Genomic DNA, 25,709 nt, shown 5'->3' with positions numbered 1-25,709 from the left:
GCTCGATGCCCAACCTAGCCCTCCCAGTGCGGCAAGGTGGAATAGCCCGCACTGGGCTAAGCACGCGTACTGGGGACACCGTGCGCTCTACCGCATAACACGGTGTCTTACCAGTACGACGCCTTCTACCTCCACGGTAAGCACGGGGAGTTGGCTCGGGTATCCTACCCGGCTTTGCCACACTCCTCGTGTGCCCCCCCCCCAAAAAAATTTTTGGTCTGACTCACGGGCTCCCAACCGCGTCGTCGCGCTGCCTCCTCATACCAGCGCTCCTGGGCTGTGGCTGCCTTCTTCTCCTCCTTTGGACGGCGATATTCCCCTGGTTGAGCCCAAGGTCCTCTACCGTCCAGGATCTCCTCCCAAGTCCAGAAGTCCTTGTTGCTCCGTCGAGCATTCCCATACCGCTTGGTCACTGTTTGTTGGTGGGTGATTCTGTTACGGGTGTCGCTTTCCTCATCCTCGGATGAGGTGAGGAGAGAAGGATCTTCTGACCAAAATGCGGGTTCAGGGAAATATGCCATCTTTATTATAAATACGATGGTCACGTAACAAAACAAAACACTTTCAAAACTACAAAATAACAAAACGACGTACAACGGAACCTGAACATAAACTCACATCAACAAACGTAAACTCACGAACAGGAACGTACATCAAAACGCACGAACAGCCAAACAGTCCCATATGTGAAAAAACATCGACAACACGAGAGACATCACAGGAGACAATCACCCACAAACAAACAGTGAGAATGCCCTACCTAAATATGACTCTTGATTAGAGGAAAACGCAAACCACCTGCCTCTAATCAAGAGCCATACCAGGCAAACCAAAACCAACATAGAAACAGATAACATAGACTGCCCACCCAAAACTAACGCCCTGACCATAAACACATAAAAACAACATAAAACAGGTCAGGACTGTTACAGTACTATAAACTGGTGGGATTCCCTGGAGTTATACAAAACACTACAGTAGGTCAATGTTGCACGTAGTAACAATGCATTGTAGGGGGAAAAACATTGAATGTGGTAAACTAGGCCCATGTCTACTTTAGTGGGGAAGCTGCACCATCTTTTGTTTGTAAGACTGAATAACTTTCAGAAATACGTCTGACTTCCCTCTGCTGGATATACTGAGGCGCATGGCAAATGATCTTACAAGCATTTCTAAAAACAATTCTTTCAGTAATATCTGGAATTACAAATACTTTTAAGCCATTGTTTTTCACAAGAAAAAGTAGTGATTAAAACTGTCCTGTTTGATCAAAGAAAGTTAACTGATAGACTAAGTACGGCAAATATAATCTTAGGGCTGTTCTCCTGGCAAATATCAACAGTCATAATCTGTGATCTATACCAGGTGTCATGCAATGGTACAAATGGAAAGTCCCCACTGTGGTGGACTTCACACCCTGTGAAACTAAGTGGTACATCCTGTAAAGGCTTTAGAGAGACACTCAGCACTTTGAAACCCAGCAGTCTGAGAAGACAAAGACCTCAACCCCATCAAACACCTTTGGGATGAATGTGAACGGCGACTGCGAGCCAGGCCTAACCGCCCAACATCAGTGCTCGACCTCACTAATGTTCTTGTGGCTGAATGGAAGCAAGTCCCCGCAAGTCCCCAACATCTAGTGGAAAGCCTTGCCAGAAGAGTGGAGGCTGTTATAGCAGCAAAGGTGGGACCAACTCTATATTAATGACCATTGGTCTATTTACCCCTCTTAATTTCGCCTACCGACTTGAAAAAAAATCGAAATATACATTGAGAGATTTGGCAAAATACAGACGTTGCCATTGTGTTGGGGAAATAGGGGTGTCTAAAAGTGCATTCTTATTTAACCAGCTTACTTAACCAGAATCCAAGATGACGTAGCAGTTCAGACATCTTTGTCTTGTCGTGTCCCGTGTATATATCTTTTTTTCTTTGTAAATCTTTAGTATATATTTTTAACCTCAATTTCAACATACTCTCCTGCAACCCACCTCACCCAATGTGAAATGGATCTGCTATTTTCTATACTTTAGAACCGGAATCCCCAACAGAAGATTGGCAGCTAACTAGCTACTAGCTAGTAGTCAGTTAGCCACTGCTAGCAGTCATCAGCTAACCATAGCCCGGTCAACTCCTGCCAGTCTGTACAGTGTGATTCAACCCAGAGCATACTGGACTGCTTTTTCTCCACCAAATCTCCACATCTCCGGATTCCTACCGCAAGCTCTGAACCTTTTCACCTGGATCATTGCAGCTAGCTAGCTGCTATCCGAGTGGCTACTCTTGGCTAACGTCTCTGTCCTGAAGCAAGCACCAGTTAGCCTGGAACTAGCCTTGTGCTAGGTCCATTTCCCGGCTAGCTGAAGAGGTCCATCAGCCACTCCTTGGGCTACAATACCTATTTTGCCAATTGGCCTGGACCCTTTTTACTGTCGACATGGAGCCCCGCCGATCCATCACGACTGGTCTACTGACGTAATCCGCCCGATGGGTTTTCAACAGGCTCCTCCGTTGCGACGTCCCCTGAAGGCCCATCTGCTAGCCCGCTAGCTGTCTAGAGCATATTGGACTGTTAGCTGAAGAGATCCATCAGACAATTTCTTTGGTTACAATACCTATTTTGCTAATTGGCCTGGACCCTTTTACTCCCTACATGGAGCCCTGCCGATCCATCACGACTGGTCTGCCGATGTAACTGTCCGAGGGGGCTACAACAAACTCTTTCGTTGCGACGTCCCCCTAAGGCCCTTCTGCTAGCCTGCTAGCCCCGGCCCGTTAGCTGTCTGAATCGCCGTGTCTCCAGCTCGCCTAGCTACTCACTGGTCCCTATGATCACTTGGCTACGCATGCCTCTCCCTAATGTCAATATGCCTTGTCCATTGCTGCTTTGGTTAGTGATTATTGTCTTATTTCATTGTAGAACCTCCAGCCCTCCTCAATATGCCTTAGCTAGCCCTTTTGTTCCACCTCCCACACATGCGGTGACCTCACCTGGTTTAAATGGTGTCTCTAGAGACAAAACCTCTCTCATCGCCACTCAATGCCTAGGTTTACCTCCACTGCATTCACATCCTACCATACTCTTTTCTGTACATTATGCCTTGAATGTATTCTTCCGCGCCCAGAAACCTGCTGCTTTACTCTCTGTTCCGAACGCACTAGATGACCAGTTCTTATAGCCTTTAGCCGTACCCTTATCCTACTCCTCCTCTGTTCCTCTGGTGTTGTAGAGGTTAATCCAGGCCCTGCAGCGCCTAGCTCCACTCCCATTCCCCAGGCTCTCTCATTTGTTGACTTCTGTAACCATAAAAGCCTTGGTTTCATGCATGTTAGCATTAGAAGCCTCCCCCCTAAATTGGTTTTATTCACAGCTTTAGCACACTCTGCCAACCTGGATGTTCTTGCCGTGTCTGAATACTGGCTTAGGAAGGCCACCAAAAATCCTGAAATTTCCATCCCTATCTATAACATTTTCCGACAAGATAGAACTGCCAAAGGGGCCGGAGTTTCAATCTACTGCAGGGATAGCCTGCAGAGTTCTGTTATACTATCCAGGTCTGTGGTCAAACAATTCGAGCTTATACTTCTAAAAATCAACCTTTCCAGAAACAAGTCTCTCACCGTTGCCGCTTGTTTTAGACCACCTTCAGCCCACAGCTGTGCCCTGGACACCATATGTCTCAAATAAAACTGTGAATGACATCGGCGTTACTCTGGACCCTGATCTCGCTTTTGACTAACATATCAAGTCTGTTTCAAGGACATCTTTTTTCCATCTATGTAACATTGCAAAAATCTGAAACTTTTTGTCCAAGAATGATGCAGAAAAATGTATCCATGCTTTTGTCGGTTAGACTACTGCAATGCTCTACTTTCCGGCTACCCGGATAAAGCACTAAATAAACGTCAGTTAGTGATAAACACGGCTACTAGAATCTTGACTAGAACCAAAAAATGTTGATCATATTACTCCAGTGCTAGCCTCTCTACACTGACTTTCTGTTAAGGCAAGGGCTGATTTCAAGGTTTTACTGATAACCTACAAAGCATTACATGGGCTTGCTCCTACTTATGTTTCCGATTTGGTCCTGTAGTACATGCCTACACGTACGCTATGGTCACAAGACACAGGCCTCCTTACTGTCCCTAGAATTTCTAAGCAAACAGCTGGAAGCAGGGCTTTCTCCTGTAGAGCTCCATTTTTATGGAATGGTCTGCCTATCCATGTGAGAGACGCAGACTCGGTCTCAACCTTTAAGTCCTTATTGAAGACTCATCTCTTTAGTAGGTCCTATGATTGAGTGTAGTCTGGCCCAGGAGTATGAAGGTGAACGGAAAGGCACTGGAGCAATGATCAGCCCTTGCTGTCTCTGCCTGGCTGGTTCCCCTCTCTCTACTGGGATTCTCTGCCTCTAACCCTATTAAAGGGGCTGAGTCACTGGCTTACTGGTGCTCGTCCATGCCGTCCCTAGGAGGGGTGCATCACTTGAGTGGGTTGAGTCACTGACATGATCTTCCTGTCCGGGTTGGCGCCCCACCTTGGCTTGTGCCGTGGCGGACATCTTCGTGGGCTATACTCGGCCTTGTCTCAGGATGGTGCGTTGGTGTGGGGGTGGTGTGGGGGCTATGCTTTGGCAAAGTGGGTGGGGTTATATCCTGCCTGTTTGGCCCTGTCCGGGGGTATCATCAGACGGGGCCACAGTGTCTCCCAACTCCTCCTGTCTCAGCCTCCAGTATTTATGCTGCAGTAGTTTATGTATCAGTCTGTTATAGGGTCAGTCTGTTATATCTGGAGTATTTCTCCTGTCTTATCCTGTGTCCTGTGTGAATTTAAGTATGTTCCCTCTAATTCTCTCATTCTCTCTCTCTCTCGGAGGACCTGAGCCCTAGGACCAGGACTACCTGGCCTGATGACTCCTTGCTGTCCCCAGTCCACCTGGCCGTTCTTCTGCTGTTCCAGTTTCAACTGTTCTGCCTGCGGCTATGGAACCCTGACCTGTTCACCGGACGTGCTCCCTGTCCCAGGCCTGCTGTTTTCAACTCTCTAGAGACAGCAGGAGCGGTAGAGATACTCTGAATGATCGGCTATGAAAAGCCAACTGACATTTACTCCTGAGGTAGTAAACCTGTAGTAAACCTGTTGCACCCTTGACAACCACTGTGATTATTATTATTTGACCCTGCTGGTCATCTATGAACATTTGAACATCTTGGCCATGTTCTGTTATAATCTCCACCCGGCACAGCCAGAAGAGGACTGGCCACCCCTCATAGCCTGGTTCCTCTCTATGTTTCTTCCTAGGTTCTGGCCTTTCTAGGGAGTTTTTCCTAGCCACCATGCTTCTACACCTGCATTGCTTGCTGTTTGGGGTTTTAGGCTGTGTTTCTGTATAGCACTTTATGAAATCGGCTGATGTAAGAAGGGCTTTATAAATAAATTTGATATGTGAATTGATTGCCCTCCATCTATCTTGGGGCGGCAGGGTAGCCTAGTGGTTAGAGCGTTGGACTAGTAACCGGAAGGTTGCAAGTTCAAATCCCCGAGCTGACAAGGTACAAATCTGTCGTTCTGCCCCTGAACAGGCAGTTAACCCACTGTTCCTAGGCCGTCATTGAAAATAAGAATTTGTTCTTAACTGACTTGCCTAGTTAAATAAAGGTAAAAAAAAAATAAAAAAAAAATCTTCAGAGTTCGTACTGTTAGGTGACCTAAACTGGGACATGCTTAACACCCTCATTGCCTGCGTCCGAAATGGGTCTGCGTTCAAACGACCACCCCTCATCACTGTCAAACGCTCCCTAAAACACTTCAGCCAGCAGACCTTTCTAATCAGCCTGGCCCGGGTATCCTGGAAGGATATTGACCTCATTCCGTCAGTAGAGGATGCCTGGTTATTATTTAAAAGTGCTTTCCTCACCATCTTAAATAAGCATGTCCCATTCAAAAAGAAATCGAACCAGGAACAGATATAGCCCTTGGTTCACTCCAGACCTGACTATCCTTGACCAGCACAAAAACATCCTGTGGCGTACTGCATTAGCATCGAACAGCCCCCATGATATGCAACTTTTCAGGGAAGTTAGGAACAAATATGCACAGGCAGGTAGGAAAGCAAAGGCTAGCTTTTTCAAACAGAAATATGCATCCTGTAGCACAAACTCCAAAAGGTTCTAGGACACTGTAAAGTCCATGGAGAATAAGAACACATCCTCTCAGCTGCCAACTGCACTGAGGCTAGGAAACACTATCACCAGCGATAAATCCACGATAATTGAGAATTTCAATAATAACTTTTCCTACGACTGGCCATGCTTTCCACCTGGCTACCCCTACCCCGGTCAACAACCCTGCACCCCCCACAGCAACTTGCCCAAGCCTCCCCCATTTCTCCTTCACCCAAATCCAGATAGCTAATGTTCTGAAAGAGTTGCAAAATCTGGACCCCTACAAATCAGCCGGGCTAGACAATCTGGACCCTCTCTTTCTAAAATGATCTGCCGCAATTGGTGCAACCCCTATTACTCGCCTGTTCAACCTCTCTTTTGTATCGTCTGAGATCCCCAAAGATTGGAAAGCTGCCGCGGTCATCCCCCTCTTCAAAGGGGGAGACACTCTAGACCCAAACTGTTACAGACCTATATCTATCCTACCCTGCCTTTCTAAGGTCCTTGATAGCCAAGTTAACAAACAGATCACAGACCATTTCGAATCCCACCATACCTTCTCCGTTATGCAATCTGGTTTCCGAGCTGGTCAGAGGTGCACCTCAGCCACGCTCAAGGTCCTAAACGATATCATAACCGCCATCGATAAAAGACAATACTGTGCAGCCGTATTCATCGACCTGGCCAAGCATTCGACTCTGTCAATCACCACATTCTTATCGTCAGACTCAACAGCCTTGTTTTCTCAAATGACTGCCTCGCCTGGTTCACCAACTACTTCTCTGATAGAGTTCAGTGTGTCAAATTGGAGGGCCTGTTGTCCGAACCTCTGGCAGTCTCTATGGGGGTGCCACAGGGTTCAATTCTCAGGCCGACTCTTTTCTCTGAATACATCAATGATGTCTCTCTTGCTGCTGGTGATTATCTGATTATCTACGCAGACGACACCATTCTGTAAACATCTGGCCCTTCTTTGGACACTGTGTTAACTAACCTCCAGACGAGCTTCAATGCCATACAACTCTCCGTCCGTGGCCTCCAACTGCTCTTAAATGCAAGTAAAACTAAATGCATGCTCTTCAACCAATCGCTGCCCGCAACTGCCCGCCCGTCCAGCATCACTACTCTGGATGGTTCTGACTTAAAATATGTGGACAACTACAAATACCTAGGTGTCTGGCTAGACTGTAAACTATCCTTTCAGACTCACATTAAGCATCTCCAATCCAAAGTTAAATCTCGAATCGGCTTCTTATTTCGCAACAAAGCCTCCTTCACTCATGCTGCCAAACATACCCTCGTAAAACTGACTAGGCTACCGATCCTTGACTTCGGCGATGACATTTACAAAATAGCCTCCAACACTCTACTCAGCAAATTGGATGCAGACTATCACAGTACTATCTCTTTTGTCACCAAAGCCCCATATTCTACCCACCACTGCGACCTGTATGCTCTCGTTGGCTGGCCCTCGCTTCATATTCGTCGCCAAACCCACTGGCTCCAGGTCATCTATAAGTCTCTGCTAGGTAAAGCCCCGCCTTATCTCAGCTCACTGGTCACCATAGCAGCACCCACCCGTAGCACGCGCTCCAGCAGGTATATTTCACTGGTCACCCCCAAAGCCAATTCCTTTCAGTTCTCTGCTGCCAATGACTGGAACGAACTGCAAAAATCACTGAAGCTGGAGACTTATATCTCCCTCACTAACTTTAAGCACCAGCTGTCAGAGCAGCTCACAGATCATTGCACCTGTACATAGCCCATCTGTAAATAGCCCATCCAACTACCTCATCCCCATATTGTTATTTATTTTTTTGCTCCTTTGCACCCCAGTATCTCTACTTGCACATTCATCTTCTGCACATCTATCACTCTAGTGTTTAATTGCTATATTGTAATTACTTCACCACTATGGCCTATTTTTTGCCTTTCTCCTTAATCTTTCCTCATTTGCACACACTGTATATAGACTTTTCTATTGTGTTATTGACTGTACGTTTGTTTATTCCATGTGTAACTCTGTGTTGTTGTTTGTGTCGCACTGCTTTGCTTTATCTTGGCCAGGTCTCAGTTGTAAATGAGAACTTGTTCTACCTGGTTAAATAAAGGTGAAATTAAAAATAAAACAAAAATCTGCTACCATTTGCCTTTGTGTTCTGCATTTTGTGGTTTGAACTAGCAAAAACGTTTCATTATTCACAGGTCTAATTCTCTGATAGCATGGTATGGAAGGCAGCACACTTCTGAGATCAAACTGCTCAGCAAAGCAAAGGCTCTTAAAATCTACCCGATTTAAATATATACATCTATTCTCCAGTGTCTGTGTCTAGTGTCTCTGTTTATGTTAAAGGTGAATCAACAGTTGTTTATTCTTATGCTGTAAATGGCTATTTTATGGTTGTAAGTGATAAAATATATATTTTATATTTTGCAATTCCGAGTAATTACTACTTCAGTAAGGAAATACACTTTATTCGGTGACCTTCGGTATGGAAACTGATGGTCAGATCAACACATTACTTCGAAAAAATGTATTGCAATTGCTAAATAATTCCAATAGATGGCAGGATAAGACCACGAATTAAATTTCAGATGCTCCATTTTCCTCCTTCCCTTCGCCCTCACAGTAAGACTCCTTCGCGCGCTTCTTTCTGTCCCTTTCCACACTGCTAACGCAAGAGAAAGGACTGAACATAATTTTAACAGATTATTGGTTATTACTATAATGATGGTTCATGTTTATGATTACCTATGTTCATGCTCATGTTTTGAAATTATACTTGATTACTATTTCAATAACGATTATCAATAATCCTGAACATAAATTCAGTCACTGGTCGAGAAATGTATTTTCCGAGTACATGCATTGTCAAATTCATCAGCCAGCATCGAGCTGCTCTGCCTTCTCGCACAAGCGGAGGTACATTTGTTAACCGCATGGGGTGCATGATGTAATTTATTGGCAGGCTGTGGAAATTGCACTCTTGTCTCGCACTGTCATATCAGATGTTAAGATGATTATATAATACATGTAGAAAAGGACTATAGTTATTTATTGTTTTGCTCTCCCAAAAGCAACAGGCCTAACACGAGATAGATATACACTAGTTCAAAAGTTTGTGGTCACTTAGAAATGTCCTTGTTTTTTGAAGAAAATCATATTTTTTGTCCATTAAAATGACATCAAACTGATCAGAAATACAGTGTAGACATTGTTAATGTTGTAAATTACTATTGTAGCTGGAAACTGGCAACCATCACCCCTGTGTTCCAATCACACGTTGTGTTAGCTAATCCAAGTTTATCATTGTAAAAGCCTAATTGATCATTGGAAAACCATTTTGCAAATATGTTAGCACAGATGAAAACTGGCCTTCTTTAGACTAGTTGAGTACATTAGAATGTCTAGTTTGAGAAACAAACGCCTCACAAGTCCTCAACTGGCAGCTTCATTAAATAGTTCCCGCAAAACACCAGTCTCAATGTCAACAGTAAAGAGGCGACTCCGGGATGCTGGCCTTCTAGGCAGAGTTGCAAAGAAAAAGCCATATCTCAGACTGGTCAATAAAAAATAAAAGATTAAGATGGGCAAAAGAACAGACACTGGACAGAGGAACTCTGCCTAGAAGGCCAGCATCCCGGAGTCGCCTCTTCACTGTTGACGTTGAGACTGGTGTTTTGCGGGTACTATTTAATTAAGCTGCCAGTTGAGAACTTGTTAGGCATCTGTTTCTCAAACTAAACACTCTAATGTACTTGTCCTCTTGCTCAGTTGTGCACCGGGGCCTCCCACTCCTCTTTCTATTCTGTTTAGAGACAGTTTGCGCTGTTCTGTGAAGGGAGTAGTGCACAGCGTTGTACGAGATCTTCAGTTTCTTGGTAAATTCTCACATGGAATAGCCTTCATTTCTCAGAACACGAATAGACTGACGGGTTTCAGAAGAAAGGTATTTGTTTCCAGCCATTTTGAGCCTGTAATTGAACCCACAAATGCTGATTCTCCATATAATCAACTAGTCTAAAGGCCAGTTTTATTGCTTCTTAAATCAGAACAAAAAATTTCAGCTGTGCTAACATAATTGCAAAAGGGTGTTCTAATGATCAATTAGCCTTTTAAAATGATAAACTTGGATTAAACATTGATAATCCAAGATGGCGTAGCAGTCAGATGTCCTTTGTCCTCGTCCTGTCCCGTGTATATATATTTTATATATTTTTCTTCGCATTTCTTTTTATATATATTTTTTCTTCTTAAAAACTCAACTTCAAAACACTCTCCTGCAACCCACCTCACCAAATGTGGTGCGGATCTGTTTTTTTTCCTCAAAGGTATTATTCACCTCGTATCCGAAATCTACAACAGAAGCTAGCCAGAAGTTAGCCAGCTCACAAGCTAACGTTAGTAGTTCAGCTAACCACAGCTAGCGCTCATCAGCTATCCTTTAGCTCGGAAAACTATTGCCAGTTTTGTACAACGCGACTCAGACCAGAGCATACCAGACCTTTTTTCTCTCCATATCCCCGGATTTTTACCGCAAGCTCTGGACATTTACACCTGGATCTTGCAGCTAACCAGCTGCTATCCGAGTGACTATTGGCTAACATCAATTCCGGAGCAAACACCAATTATCCCGGAGCTAGCCAGCTGAAGAGTTCCATCAGCCACTCCTGGGCTACAATCACCTATCCGGACCCGTTTACTGCCGATGCGGAGCCCCACCGGGCCTTCACGACTGGGATACCGACGTTATCTGCCCGAGGGAGTTATTCAACTGGCCCCTCCATCGCGACGTAACCTGAACGCCCATATGCTAACTGCGGCACGCTAATCGTTAGCTGTCTTGAGCATATCGGCTGCTATCTGAACAGACAACCTCTCTTTCGTCATCGCCATCCGGCTTGGATTCTCTGTCGACACGACCACGTCTGGTCTGCAGACGAATAGCCCATCCGCTGTGCCCTCAACCGGCCTCCGTCTGAGCAGACCTCCCCCCGGGATACTAACTTTAAACGCCGCGGGCTAGCTTAGTGGAGGCCTCACTGCTCCATCTACGGCTGCCCCCTGGACACTATGATCACTTGGCTACATAGCTGATGCCTGCTTGACTGTCCATTAATTCACGGTACTCCATTCCGTTTATTTGTGTTTTATCTGTCGGATCTGTGCTTTAACTCAGGATCTGTGTGTAGTTAATCCGACCCTCTCTGCCTAGCCGTCGCCATTTTTACCTACTGTTGCTGTGTTAGCTGACTAGCTGCTGTTATCTCACCTATTGTTTTAGCTAGCTCTCCCAATCAAGACCTGCAATCACTTTATGCCTTATTGCATGTCTCCCGCAAATATCAATATGCCTTGCATACTGTTGTTCAGGCTAGTTATCATTGTTTTGGTTTGCAATGGACCCCGTAGTTCCACTCTCCATACCTCTGATACCTCCTTTGTCCCACCCCCCACACATGCGGTGACCTCACCCATTGAGACCAGCATGTCCAGAGATACAACCTCTCTTATCATTACCCAGTGCCTGGGCTTGCCTCCGCTGTACCCGTGCCCCACCATACTCTGGTCTGCACATTATGCCCAGAATCTATTCTACCATGCCCATAAATCTGCTCCTTTTATTCCTTGTCCCCAACGCTCTAGGCGACCAGTTTTGATAGCCTTTAGCCGCACCCTCATCCTACTACTCCTCTGTTCCTCGGGTGATGTGGAGGTAAACCCAGGCCCTGCATGTCCCCAGTCACCCTCATTTGTTGACTTCTGTGATCGAAAAAGCCTTGGCCTCATGCATGTCAACATCAGAAGCCTCCTCCCTAAGTTTGCCTTACTCACCGCTTTAGCACACTCTGCCAACCCTGATGTCCTCGCCGTGTCCGAATCCTGGCTTAGGAAGGCCACCAAAAATTCTGAGATTTCCATACCCAACTATAACACTTTCCGTCAAGATAGAACTGCCAAAGGGGGAGGAGTTGCAATCTACTGCAGAGATAGCCTGCAAAGTTCTGTCATACTTTCCAGGTCTATGCCCAAACAGTTCGAACTTCTAATTTTAAAAATTAATCTCTCCAGAAATAAGTCTCTCACTGTTGCCGCCTGCTACCGACCCCCCTCAGCTCCCAGCTGTGCCCTGGACACCATCTGTGAATTGATCGCTCCCCATCTAGCTTCAGAGTTTGTTCTGTTAGGTGACCTAAACTGGGATATGCTTAACACCCCGGCAGTCCTACAATCTAAGCTTGATGCCCTCAATCTCACACAAATCATCAAGGAACCCACCAGGTACAACCCTAAATCCGTAAACATGGGCACCCTAATAGACATTATCCTGACCAACTTGCCCTCCAAATACACCTCTGCTGTCTTCAATCAAGATCTCAGCGATCACTGCCTCATTGCCTGTATCCGCCACCGGTCCGTGGCCAAACGACCACACCTCATCACTGTCAAACGCTCCCTAAAACACTTCTGCGAGCAGGCCTTTCTAATCGACCTGGCCCGGGTACCCTGGAAGGATATTGACCTCATCCCGTCAGTTGAGGATGCCTGGTCATTCTTTAAAAGTTACTTCCTCACCATATTAGACAAGCATGCTCCGTTCAAAAAATGCAGAACCAAGAACAGATATAGCCCTTGGTTCACTCCAGACCTGACTGCCCTCGACCAGCACAAAAACATCCTGTGGCGAACTGCAATAGCCTCGAAGAGCCCCCGCGATATGCAACTGTTCAGGGAAGTCAGGAACCAATACACGCAGTCAGTCAGGAAAGCAAAGGCCAGCTTTTTCAAGCAGAAATTTGCATCCTGTAGCTCTAACTCCAAAAAGTTCTGGGATACTGTAAAGTCCATGGAAAACAAGAGCACCTCCTCCCAGCTGCCCACCTCACTGAGGCTAGGTAACACGGTCACCACTGATAAGTCCATGATAATCGAAAACTTCAACAAACATTTCTCAATGGCTGGCCATGCCTTCCTCCTGGCGACTCCAACCTTGGCCAACAGCCCCTCCCCCCCCGCTGCTACTCGCCCAAGCCTCCCCAGCTTATCCTTTACCCATATCCAGATAGCAGATGTTCTGAAAGAGCTGGAAAACCTGGACCCATACAAATCAGCTGGGCTTGACAATCTGGACCCCCTATTTCTGAAACTGTCCGCCGCCATTGTCGCACCCCCTATTACCAGCCTGTTCAACCTCTCCTTCGTATCATCTGAGATCCCCAAGGATTGGAAAGCTGCCGCGGTCATCCCCCTCTTCAAAGGGGGAGACACCCTGGACCCAAACTGTTACAGACCTATATCCATCCTGCCCTGCCTATCTAAGGTCTTCGAAAGCCAAGTCAACAAACAGATCACTGACCATCTCGAATCCCACCGTACCTTCTCTGCTGTGCAATCCGGTTTCCGAGCCGGTCACGGGTGCACCTCAGCCACGCTCAAGGTACTCTGTCAATCACCATATTCTTATCGGCAGACTCAGTAGCCTCGGTTTTTCTAATGACTGCCTTGCCTGGTTCACCAACTACTTTGCAGACAGAGTTCAGTGTGTCAAATCGGAGGGCATGTTGTCCGGTCCTCTGGCAGTCTCTATGGGGGTACCACAGAGTTCAATTCTCGGGCCGACTCTTTTCTCTGTATACATCAATGATGTTGCTCTTGCTGCGGGCGATTCCTTGATCCACCTCTATGCAGACGACACCATTCTGTACACTTCCGGCCCTTCCTTGGACACTGTGCTATCTAACCTCCAAACGAGCTTCAATGCCATACAACACTCCTTCCGTGGCCTCCAACTGCTCTTAAACGCTAGTAAAACCAAATGCATGCTTTTCAACCGTTCGCTGCTTGCACCCGCACGCCCGACTAGCATCACCACCCTGGACGGTTCCGACCTAGAATATGTGGACATCTATAAGTACCTAGGTGTCTGGCTAGACTGCAAACTCTCCTTCCAGACTCATATCAAACATCTCCAATCCAAAATCAAATCTAGAGTCGGCTTTCTATTCCGCAACAAAGCCTCCTTCACTCACGCCGCCAAACTTACCCTAGTAAAACTGACTATCCTACCGATCCTCGACTTCGGCGATGTCATCTACAAAATAGCTTCCAATACTCTACTCAGCAAACTGGATGCAGTCTATCACAGTGCCATCCGTTTTGTTACTAAAGCACCTTATACGACCCACCACTGCGACCTGTATGCCCTAGTCGGCTGGCCCTCGCTACATGTTCGTCGTCAGACCCACTGGCTCCAGGTCATCTACAAGGCTATGCTAGGTAAAGTGCCGCCTTATCTCAGTTCACGATGGCTACACCCACCCGTAGCACGCGCTCCAGCAGGTGTATCTCACTGATCATCCCTAAAGCCAAAACCTCATTTGGACGCCTTTCCTTCCAGTTCTCTGCTGCCTGCGCCTGGAACGAATTGCAAAAATCTCTGAAGTTGGAGACTTTTATCTCCCTCAACAACTTTAAAAATCTGCTATCCGAGCAGCTAACCGATCGCTGCAGCTGTACATAGTCCATCTGTAAACTACCCACCCAATTTACCTACCTCACCCCCCATACTGCTTTTATTTATTTACTTTTCTGCTCTTTTGCACACCAGTATCTCTTCTTGCACATGATCATCTGATGATTTATCACTCCAGTGTTAATCTGCTAAATTGTAATTACTCGAATTATTGCCTACCTCATGCCTTTTGCACACATTGTATATAGATTCTCTTTTTTCTACCATGTTATTGACTTGTTTATTGTTTACTCCATGTGTAACTCTGTGTTGTTGTCTGTTCACACTGCTATGCTTTATCTTGGCCAGGTCGCAGTTGCAAATGAGAACTTGTTCTCAACTAGCCTACCTGGTTAAATAAAGGTGAAATAAAAAAAATAAAAAATAAAAAAATTTGCTAGAGCAACGTGCGATTGGAACACAGGAGTGATGGTTGCTGAAAATGGGCCTCTGTACGCCTATGTAGATATTCCATGAAACAAATTAGCCATTTCCAGCTACACAAGTAATTTACAACATTAACAATGTCTACACTGTATTTCTGATCAATTTGATGTTATTATTCTTTCAAAAACAAGGACATTTCTAAGTGACCCCAAACCTTAATGGTAGTGTGTATATACTATGTAAAGTAATTAGTAACCGTTTTAGAAAATCATATGACATATAGTCTTTGGTTGCATGCAATTTGTTTTATGTCAATCAAATTGCTGCTAAAGCTTATAACTTTGTGGTCTTCTGCTGCCATTTATAGGAAATATTTAGCAATTAAAAGTTATTCAAATAAAGACATTGAGCAAAAAACAATCCCCAAGAACCTCAATCAGCCTAGCGGTTAGAGTGTTCGGCCAGTAAACAAAGGTTGCTGGATCGAATCCCAGAGCTGACAAGGTAAAAATCTGTCATATTGCCCTTGAGCAAGGCGGTTAACCCTGTTCCTGGCTGCCAAAGATGTGGATGTCAATTAAGGCAGCCCCCCACACCTCTCGGATTCAGAGGGGTTGGGTTAAATGCAGAAGACACATTTCAGTTGAAGGATTGAGGGAAAGATGAATGGAGCAAGGCACAGAGAGATCTTTGATGAAAACCTGCTCCAGAGTGCTCAGGACCTCAGGACCTTCCAACAGGATAATGACCTTAAGCACACAGCCAAGACAACGCAGGAGTGGCTTTGGGGCAAGTCTCTGAATGTCCTTGAGGGGCCCAGCCAGAGCCTGGACTTGAACCCGATCGAACATCTCTGATGGTTGGTCCCCATCCAACCTGAGAGCTTGAGAGGATCTGCAGAGAAGAATGGGAGAAACTCCCCAAATACAAGTGTGCCAAGTTTGTAGCGTTATACCAAAGAAGACTCTAGGCTGTAATCTTTGCCAAAGGTGCTTCAGCAAAGTACAGAATAAAGGGTCTGAATACTTATGTAAATATGCTGGCTTTTTATATTTAATACATTTGCAAAAAAATATATATTTTTTTGCTTTGTCATTATGGGATAGTGTGTAGATTGATGAGGGGAAACAAACTATTTAATCCATTTTAGAATAAGACTTACGTAACAAAATGTGAAAAAAGTCTGAATACTTTCTGAATGCACTGTAAGTCCCTTGTCTGTTCCACTTCATTCTGAGTCTCTTCTGGCAGAGGCATTGGGTATCCACAGGTGTGTCCTGTTTGTGGTCAACTGTGTGTTCTGCAGGTTCTACATCAGCACTTTCAGTTTTTTGCTCGATACGACCATGACGGTATTTTATATCTGTAGAATTCATCGTCGTTGTCCCGTCCGAGTTCTTCCATTTGTCCATTACTTTGGTTTGTTCCTCTTTTCTTTGGCTTGGAGTTTTGCTGTGTTTAAACTTCAAGGGGCAAGTGGTCCTTTTCTTTTTTTTTGTCCATGTTAAATCAATTTGTCAAGTCTGAATAGGGCCTAGGGAGAATATTATTCTGTGGACATCTACCTTTATTTTTCAGTGCTTTGTTTAGACAGATTAGAAATAGCAGGAGACAGAGAAGGAGTGAAAGTGGGACTGGCAGAAGTAGGAACTGAACCCCTGACTTCTGGGGTAGTAAGATGGCAAATTTCTTTGTAATTTTACCTACTCAACCACACAGCCACGTACCGTGTGAGGAACTTGGGCCCCCATAGTGATTCAATCCATCTGCACCACCAAGAGCTTGCCGCCCGGTCAAACTGAGCAATCGGGGGGGAAGGGCCTTGGTCAGGGACGTGACCAACAACCCAATGGTCACTCTGAAGAAGCTCCAGAGTTCCTCTGCGGAGACAATGCTCAGCAAGTAGACTGTCGTTTCCTCTTCACAGGGGTGTGAATCTGGTGGTTGTGGTTTGTGCTCATGACATTTCAAGGCAGGAAAGCTCTGCTCGCAGGATTGATGTGAAATATTACCACATACATCCTGGTTACAACTCTAAGACATTTCAGAACGACATCATGCTGTTGCAGGTACATGACAGTGGAAGAACGCACACATGTTAGAATGTCTCTTAGCTTAGCGCACAATTGCCCAGGTAATATATGCCAACAGACCTTAGATCAAATAGAGAAACAAATAAGTAAACATATTGAGTTTGTTCAAATCCGGTGCAGTAATCATATATGAAAACCTTTTGAAGATGTGCATAATACCGCTTTGCATAATATCATATAGCTAACTTGAGAATCGACTGTATCTAACTACAGTCATATGCTCTAAATATAGCTCGTCAAAACTACGGCGAAAAGCAAAGCTGTGCAACAGATCCCTCTCCCTAAGAAAGACAACAACAGCAAGGCCAAATCCTACTGTACTGTAGCTGGGTAGGGTGCCACTAAAACAGGCGGAACTGCAAACCCACATCTTCTGGAGGTGAATGTCACTGTCGTAGACAGAGCCTCCTGCCAGAGATCATGGGGGAACACTGCCACCATAACCCCGTCTATGATATGTGCTGGTGATACTGCGGCTGATTATAAAGGTGTTTGTCAGGTATAGTCATAGAATGAATGTAGTTAAGGTATGGTCTGATATTCATTCATTATAGAGAAGTGACTTGATTTGCAGAGTAACTGTTTTTAACAAAGTATTACAGGGAGATTCAGACGGTCCTCTGGAGTGTAAGGGGACAGCAGTGAGAGTTGTGTCCTTCAATGAAGAAGGAAACTGTGACAAGGAGCCCAACGTCTACACCAAAATATCCAAGTACCTCTCCTGGATCAAGTGTATCATAAAGTATTAAGGAACCAAATGGAGACATTTGTAATTAATAAAATGTAATTTATCAAACAGAAAAGACCATCAGTCCTTCAATAAACTCAGTGCTGTGTGTTAGTGTGAGCATGTGAGAAGAATATGAACTCGCTTGTAAGAGAGAGTATTTATGCATGCACGTCAATGTGTCTTTTCCATCTTTCACTTCAGACCAAGGGTATGTGCAATTAAAATGATGACTTTGCTCTTTAAGCCAACAAGTATACATCTTCAGAAAGCTAGCTCCTCTTACATCTTCAGCTGTCTTCATCAAACTCCACCACACGTGGAAACTTGTGGTCAAGACAACAAAGTAACTCTGGTTTCATGAAGGCGACACAAAGCTTTGAAACCACACCACAGTTTCAGTTCTCAGACCAGAATACATGATCTGTCTGTCTATGTCTTCCAGTCTGCCTCTCAGCCTGCTTGCCTGTCTGTCACTCAGAGGGGATGCAGAACATTTCACAGAAGAATACCACCAAGGATCAAGATGAGTCAATAAGGTTGACAGCACAACTTCCTCTTCATCTTAAACTAGCAACACATTTAAATATGTGATTTACTGTTGTTTCTATAGTGACTTGAAAGTTATGCCCCTTTCATAGTTTCACATTTTCTTTTCATTGTGAAAAAGAATGGTCCCTCTCTTTACCCTGGTGGGATTGGCAAGGTCCCAGTGTCTTTCAAGGCATCAAGAGTGTTGTCCTCCTTTGTAAACCACTGGTGGTTCTTGGTTGGCATGCTAACACCGGAAATCATCGAACCAGACAAGATAAGGCTCTTGCATGAGAGAGGGGGAGATTAGTTGGCCTATGTGGTATGCACTACTGCAGGCTATTATGTGTCTATGATAACTCACCACCTACATGAATGTGTAGAAGGGCTGCCAGAGTTCCAGTAAATGCAGAGACCACCTACCTTGCCTTTACCGGAAGAAACCATACATGGATCGATAGAATTATCGTAGATAGTCATCATAGAAGTGAAGCCACACAGTTGTCCTCAGAAAAACAACGCTGTCTAGTGTATATAAAGGGGCCATATGAATCAGGTAATCCTGGATCGTTTGACAAGCCCTCTAAACATGCACACCATGAACAAACTTCTACTCACTGTTCTCCTGACCTATCTGGGACATTCGGGTAAGTCTCTCTGCTGAACTCAATGGACACACAATGAGATTCTAACATTTGCCTATTACCTTACGGTTTAGTTCATTGTGGCTGTTTGTACTACTTTTACCCTCTCAGTTGCATTTGGGGGTCAAATCATCAATGGAAAAAAAGCCAAGAGGAATTCCCTGCAGTACATGGCCTCTGTGCAGAATGATGAGAAGCACAACTGTGGAGGATTCCTGATCACTCCAGACTTTGTGCTAACAGCTGCACACTGCAACACAAGGTACAGTAGTAGCCTAACTACATTACAACTGTAAATTCCAAATAGTAACATATCATTACATATAGCACATCAGTGGCCTTACTACTCAGACTGATAAACACATTGTTCTGCGCCTTGTCTAGCAACTTGAGTGTTGTTCTTGGTACCCACAACATCAAGAAGGGCCTCGGGAAAGCTTTCAGATACAATGTGGAACGCACATACAAACCCAACTCATATGAAAATGTAAAGGATGGTAGTGACATCATGCTTCTAAAGGTAGGGCTTTAGTTAAATATATCTGTCTTCATATGATACGACAGAGTATCCTAAAAGTGCTAGAAGGTCATATACTTTCATAACTGCTAAACATAATAATTAATGTGTTTCAAGCTGTCTAGGGAAGCAAAATTAAGCAAATCCGTGAACAAAGTGAGGCTTCCAACCAAGGATAAAGTCCTCAAACCCAAAACAAAGTGCCTTGCTGCTGGATGGGGCCTCACAAAAACAGGCGCAATCGTTGACGACCTTCAAGTGGTGGATTTGGAAGCCATTGATCTGAAGGTCTGCCAGAAGCAGTGGGATTACGTTGACTTAAAACTTCCTCCCAATGTCATCTGTGCAGGTGGATACATGACCGACAAAGGCACATGTCAGGTTTGTCTAATTGAATTTACATTCAATACACACACATCAAACATGAAGATCCAAAGCAAGAACCAGTAAGTAATGTTTGGCATATAAGATGATTATTCTCTTTCCCAAAGGGGGATTCTGGTGGTCCTTTGGTGTGCAATGGAGAGGCAGTGGGAATAGTTTCCTTCAACATGATGGGAAACTGTGCCTATCCCAATGTGCCCAATGTTTACACTCAGATTTCCAAGTACTTACCCTGGATAAAGAAGGTCATCAACAAGCCGTCATGTTAGAATGGATACTTTGTTTGCTGTAAAATTATGCCTTTGGCTATTACTTATACCTGATGATATTACTGATTCTTTAGCTTGCTGTTAAACTGTCTAATGCATTACCATGTACTGTAAGGGAAATAAATGTATTCTTAATCATGGTGAAATTGTTCTAGTGATATGATTTGCATACACATCAGAAGGCATGCACTGTGTGTTATACCTAAACAATTTTGCAGTCCAAACAATTTTTTGTATTTATTTTTTAAACCAACAAACTGAGCCCATCATGGCAAACTGTAATGCACAGAACCACAAACACCACACATTTCTAACACTTTCCACAACGGTTAGTGGTAGCGTCTCATTGCACAAGTGCTCTCTATGCAATCAGACCAACCAGCAGAGTCATCATTTCATAATATCACAACCAGCTTTCATCATAGACTACACCAAGCAACATTTGAAACCATGAAGCCACAGCAACATATTGGCAAACACTGGGGGGGATGAACAAAGACCCAGTACTGTCTATAACCACATTTGGAAAAAGTAGCACCCTCCCGCCCACCCTACATATTTATACCCACCAGATGCATCATGCCATTTGCACTATGGCAATCTGCTCAGTGGTTCTTCACATAGTTATTCTGCTCATCGCCTTGAATGGTAAGCTGTGTTTCATTTCTATAACACACTAACTACCAATAGCACTAAACTGACTGCACCATGCAGACTAACATTGCACACTAGTTATGAAAAGTATATTTGACCAATTTCAATGTTTTTGCATACAGCGGTTCATATTCTATTTGGCAGTAATGAACAAACTGACATACAGTACCATCATTTGTTGTAAGCTGTGCGGATATAGTAGCATTGCAGAGCTATAGACAAAAGCTATTGAAATGGTCTTCTCTAGTCTTCTCTACCTTCTGTTCAAAGGCACTGATGGGCGCAAGGTGCCAAAAGTGGGTATTGTTGGTGGCAGAGAGGCTGCTCGCAACTCTCGTCCCTACATGGCTTCCCTTCAGTCTCGTGGTCAACACATCTGTGGAGGAGTTCTGGTGAGAGAGGATTTTGTCCTCACCGCTGCTCACTGTGACGGGTGAGAATCTATCAAACATTAACATTTTAACCTCAGATTCTCTCAAACTAATTTCCCTCAGTTTTTGCACTAGTCCTTCAAGGCAATTGTGCAAATAAATATTGCCTCCTAAATTCTTTCATGTACTGATTTTCAGGCGATACAAGGTGGTTCTTGGGGCTCACGACTTGTCAGAGGATGAAAATTCACAGCAAGTATTGGATGTGGTTCGATCCATTCCACATCCGAGGTATGGGGACAACCTGGAGAATGACATCATGCTTCTCAAGGTGAGTGACATCAAGAACATAGTATCACCATGGAGATTATTGTAAGCTAACTTCTCATTGTAGGTTTAAATGTCCATGAAAATACATCAAACAGATTATAGAATCATGCAAAATTATAAGAAAAATTATAATTATATCCTAAATATATGTACATCATACATATATGAAGACATACAGATCATCTATCTAGTGTGTTATCTCTGTGATCATTCTTAGTTGAGAGGGAGGGCCACCCTCAACACAGCAGTACAGTTGATCCCTCTGATGAATGGCTCTATGGCTGAGGGAAGCATGTGCACCACGGCCGGCTGGGGGGATATAGGCGATAATGGCACCCTACCAGACAAGTTGCAGGAGGTCAACGCCACCATCGTCCCTCCCCGAGAATGTGCCCGCAGGTGGACAGCCGTCGAAATCTCCAGCCGCATGGTGTGCGCAACAGGCCCCAGAGCTTTCCAAGGCTTCTGCTCGGTATGACTGCACTGTTTTAGGCTATAACTCTCTGCAATTCGTTTTTCCTGGTCGGGACAGGCTATTATTTGCTACAACAAGAGCCGATGTCCATGCCCCTGCAGAAATCGCTTAGACTCTTAAGGTAACTAGAATAAAAGTTTATCCTAGTCAAGGCTGTAACTATGCTACTCCTCCATTGTTCTTTGCAGGGTGATTCAGGAGGTCCATTGGTGTGTAACGGGATGTCAGCGGGCATTGTCTCTTTCTCAGGGCAGAGGTGTGCCAACCCCAGTACCCCCGATGTGTACACACGAGTGGCTTCCTACCGCCGATGGATTCAGACAGTGTTAGCTGGAAACCCTTAAAGGGAAAATCCACTCAAAATATATTTTAGAATTGTGTTCAATAGTCCACTGTTGATAGAGTCACAAAATGTTTTGCAGATCAGCAGTCAAGTTATTGGACTCTCAAGAAGCAAAGTGTCACCAGCCCCAATTTGCCTTTAAGGTTTTGGGCATGTAAGCTGTCAGTGTGTGTTTACACAATATAACTGATCTCATTTAGACCAGGTTTGCACAAGGTGTTTAATGATCACTTGTTCCCTTGTTGCCATTCTTATTAAAATTGGTTAACTCGTTTTGGCTCCTGTGTCTCACTCTGGAGGACATGAGTTCTCTAAATTATTTAGCAAAAATCCTCAGGCCATCATTTCTTGACTTGATGTTCAAAGACTAATAGCAACCACTGATTTAAAGTAAAAACAAAGTAACATTTGCATATGCAGACTCTCTACATCATGTAGGCTCTTGGTCACTCACCTGGTATGGATGGTCAGGCAGTAGACTCTATATAAGTTGACCAATGTTACTGAAGGTTGGATGCATTGTTGGCTCCAGCAGGTTCCATCAAATCCCTACAATAGTGTACCTGAGGAGCAGTGGTTGAAAAAAGTACCCAATTGTACCCTTGAGAAAAAGTAAAGATACTATCAGGTATGAAGGTATGACCCAGACCACGTCAAATTAACAATAGTTTAATGATTCAACAGGGGCAGGCAATAGACAGGTCAAGGCAGGCAGGGTCAGTAAACCAGAGGTGGGGCAACGGTACCGGACGGCAGGCAGGCTCAAGGTCAGGGTAGGCAGAGGTCAATAATCCAGAGGAGGCAAAGGTACAGGTCGGCAGGCGGGCTCAGAGGCAGGACAGGCAAGGGTCAAAACCTGGAGGGCAAGAAAAAGAGAGCTTGGGAAAAGCAGGAGCTGAGACAAAAACCACTGGTTGACTTCACAAACAAGATGAACTGGCAACAGACAAACAGAGAACACAGGTATAAATACACAGGGGATAATGGGGAAGATGGGCGACACCTGGAGGGGGTGGAGACAATCACAAAGACAGGTGAAACAGATTAGGGTGTGACAGATACCTTAATAGAAAATGACTCATGTAAAAGTTAAAGTCACCCAGTAAAATACTACTTGAGTAAAAGTCTTAAAGTATTTTGTTTTAAATAAACGTAAGTATCAAAAGTGAATTTAATTGCTAAAATATACTTAAGAATTGAAAGTAAAAGTACAAGTATAAATAATTTCAAATGCCCTATCTTAAACAAACCACAAACCCTATCTTAAACAAACCCCATTTTCTTGTTTTTTTATTTATTTGCGGATAGTCAGGGGCACACTCAAACACTCAGACATAATTTACAAACAAAGCATTTTTGTTTAGTGAGTCCGCCAGATAAGAGGCAATAGGGATGACCAGGGATGTTCTCTTGATAAGTGAGTGAATTTGACCATTTTCCTGTCCTGCTAGCCATGCAAAATATAACAAGTACTTTGGGTGTCAGGGAAAAAATGTATAGAGTAAAAAGTACATTATTTTCTTTAGAAATCTAGTGAAGTAAAAGTAAAAGTTGTCAAAAATATAAATAGTAAAGTAAAGTACAGATACCCCAGGGATGTTCTCTAGATAAGTGAGTGAATTTGACCATTTTCCTGTACTGCTAGCCATGCAAAATATAACAAGTACTTTGCGTGTCAGGGAAAAAATGTATAGAGTAAAAAGTACATTATTTTCTTTAGAAATCTAGTGAAGTAAAAGTAAAAGTTGTCAAAAATATAAATAGTAAAGTAAAGTACAGATACCCCAAAAAACTACTTAAGTAATACTTTAAAGTATTTTTATTTAAGTACTACACTACTCCTGAGGAGAGGACTCAGTGTCAGATACTGCACGTTGTCAGACTATGCAATTGATTGGTGTGCTTGATTGATTAATCATTGCAGTGTTTTTGCCCGTCTCAAAGCATAACGTAGCCTAATGATAAAAAGTATACCCAAACGTGCTTCAGCCCAGCTTAAACAAACAAGGGGGAATTGAAAATCCCCCAGAAATTCATTAACCCAGGATACTTCAACTGGTGACTATCATTCATTACCCCAGGATACTTCAACTGGTGACTATCATTCATTAACCCAGGATACTTCAACTGGTGACTATCATTCATTACCCCAGGATACTTCAACTGGTGACTATCTTTCATTACCCTAAGATACTTCAACTGGTGACTATCATTCATTACCCCAGGATACTTCAACTGGTGACTATCCGGGAGAATAATGAAAAAAGGAGCACTCTGTTTCTGTGTAAATCTGATAGATTTATTAAATGGGACAAACAAACAATAGGCTTACGTTTCGGCATAAATCACCAGAGCCTTAAGTACCCTCGCAGAGGAGTGTCCCACTTGTCTTGTCAATCAAACATATCAATAATGTCAATACTGTCAGTAGCAACTAGACAGGTAATTCAAACAAGAGTATAATCATGATTCAAGATTCCTACACATACATTCCACTTGAATAACATAAGAAAGAGAAATAAACAAAGAAAAACATATTTACAAAAAATATGAGAAAGAGAGCTGTTCATTCAGACCCTTTGGCTCGACGCAATCTAAGCAGTCGATCCAACGTACCTCTCTGTAGTAATTCCCTCACAATATTGCCCCCTCTGAAGGAAAGAGAAACTTTCTCAATTGCCCAGAATTGTAAGGTTTAGGCAGAGCTATGATTGACATTCACATAGTGCCACACGATCGCATAGTAGTTCATATTTTTGGTGCAGATAGTTGTTTTGTGTTCAGCTCTTCTTAATTTGAGCATGTGTTTTGTCTGACCAATGTTAACAAGCCCACATGGGAATTTGAGTATGTAAAGAACATGTGTTGTATTACAATTTTACACAAGCATGGGTGGTAGACTACTTTTGTGTCACTTAAGTTGGAACAATGCGTACAATGACTGCAGCGGTAGAAACCATTGAGGGGACCTGGGAGCCAGATAGCAGGTGCAGGATTCGGGAGCACATTGTGCACCACTAGGCGGTCTCTGATATTGCAACCACTCCAAAATATAATGTAGCCTACTCACATATATGGAGGGGCAAAGTACGGCTGTCTGAGACATGTGGCATCTTCTTTTTCTTCTATGATATAATGGCGGTCTGCAAACAAATGTTAAAGGTGCATGCCACCTCCTACTGTGCTGAAGTGGGTGGTCAATCACGGTTTACAACATCAGTTCCACATTTCTAAATCCTCCTACCTAACTTTTAACGATGGTCATACCAAGGATCATTTAGCTATTTGATTTAGAATTGTAGGACC

General features: G+C 43.9%; 2 protein-coding genes and 1 pseudogene across 2 annotated transcripts; all 3 read left to right on the top strand.

Moving 5' to 3' along the window:
* Positions 1-1,370: 1,370 nt before the first annotated feature.
* LOC129854845 (mast cell protease 1A-like) lies at positions 1,371-17,907 on the top strand (annotated as a pseudogene).
* Positions 17,908-18,814: 907 nt separating this feature from the next.
* LOC129855185 (mast cell protease 2-like) lies at positions 18,815-20,340 on the top strand. Its single transcript, XM_055922597.1, has 5 exons — positions 18,815-19,063; positions 19,172-19,322; positions 19,445-19,580; positions 19,695-19,958; positions 20,069-20,340. The coding sequence occupies exons 1-5, from the start codon at positions 18,964-18,966 to the stop codon at positions 20,228-20,230; spliced, it is 813 nt and encodes a 270-aa protein (XP_055778572.1). The 5' UTR covers positions 18,815-18,963; the 3' UTR covers positions 20,231-20,340.
* A 452-nt stretch (positions 20,341-20,792) lies between these two features.
* LOC129854762 (complement factor D-like) lies at positions 20,793-22,675 on the top strand. Its single transcript, XM_055921914.1, has 5 exons — positions 20,793-20,878; positions 21,155-21,317; positions 21,454-21,586; positions 21,803-22,057; positions 22,249-22,675. Exons 1-5 carry the CDS (start codon positions 20,803-20,805, stop codon positions 22,402-22,404), a joined length of 783 nt encoding a protein of 260 aa, XP_055777889.1. The 5' UTR covers positions 20,793-20,802; the 3' UTR covers positions 22,405-22,675.
* Positions 22,676-25,709: the final 3,034 nt, after the last annotated feature.

The sequence above is a fragment of the Salvelinus fontinalis genome, chromosome 5 (assembly GCF_029448725.1).
Source record: "Salvelinus fontinalis isolate EN_2023a chromosome 5, ASM2944872v1, whole genome shotgun sequence".
NCBI lineage: Eukaryota > Metazoa > Chordata > Actinopteri > Salmoniformes > Salmonidae > Salvelinus > Salvelinus fontinalis.
This window is presented reverse-complemented; position numbering and strand designations above follow the sequence as displayed.

What these genes read in the sequence shown, in the direction of transcription:
- LOC129855185 (XM_055922597.1), top strand. Translation starts at nt 18,964, where the DNA reads ATGAATCAGGTAATCCTGGATCGTTTGACAAGCCCTCTAAACATGCAC. An exon ending in GACCTATCTGGGACATTCGG is followed by an intron (nt 19,064 to 19,171) that starts GTAAGTCTCTCT and finishes TTACCCTCTCAG; the next exon opens with TTGCATTTGGGGGTCAAATC. An exon ending in GCTGCACACTGCAACACAAG is followed by an intron (nt 19,323 to 19,444) that starts GTACAGTAGTAG and finishes CGCCTTGTCTAG; the next exon opens with CAACTTGAGTGTTGTTCTTG.
- LOC129854762 (XM_055921914.1), top strand. Translation starts at nt 20,803, where the DNA reads ATGCATCATGCCATTTGCACTATGGCAATCTGCTCAGTGGTTCTTCAC. An exon ending in ATGACATCATGCTTCTCAAG is followed by an intron (nt 21,587 to 21,802) that starts GTGAGTGACATC and finishes GATCATTCTTAG; the next exon opens with TTGAGAGGGAGGGCCACCCT. An exon ending in CTTTCCAAGGCTTCTGCTCG is followed by an intron (nt 22,058 to 22,248) that starts GTATGACTGCAC and finishes TGTTCTTTGCAG; the next exon opens with GGTGATTCAGGAGGTCCATT.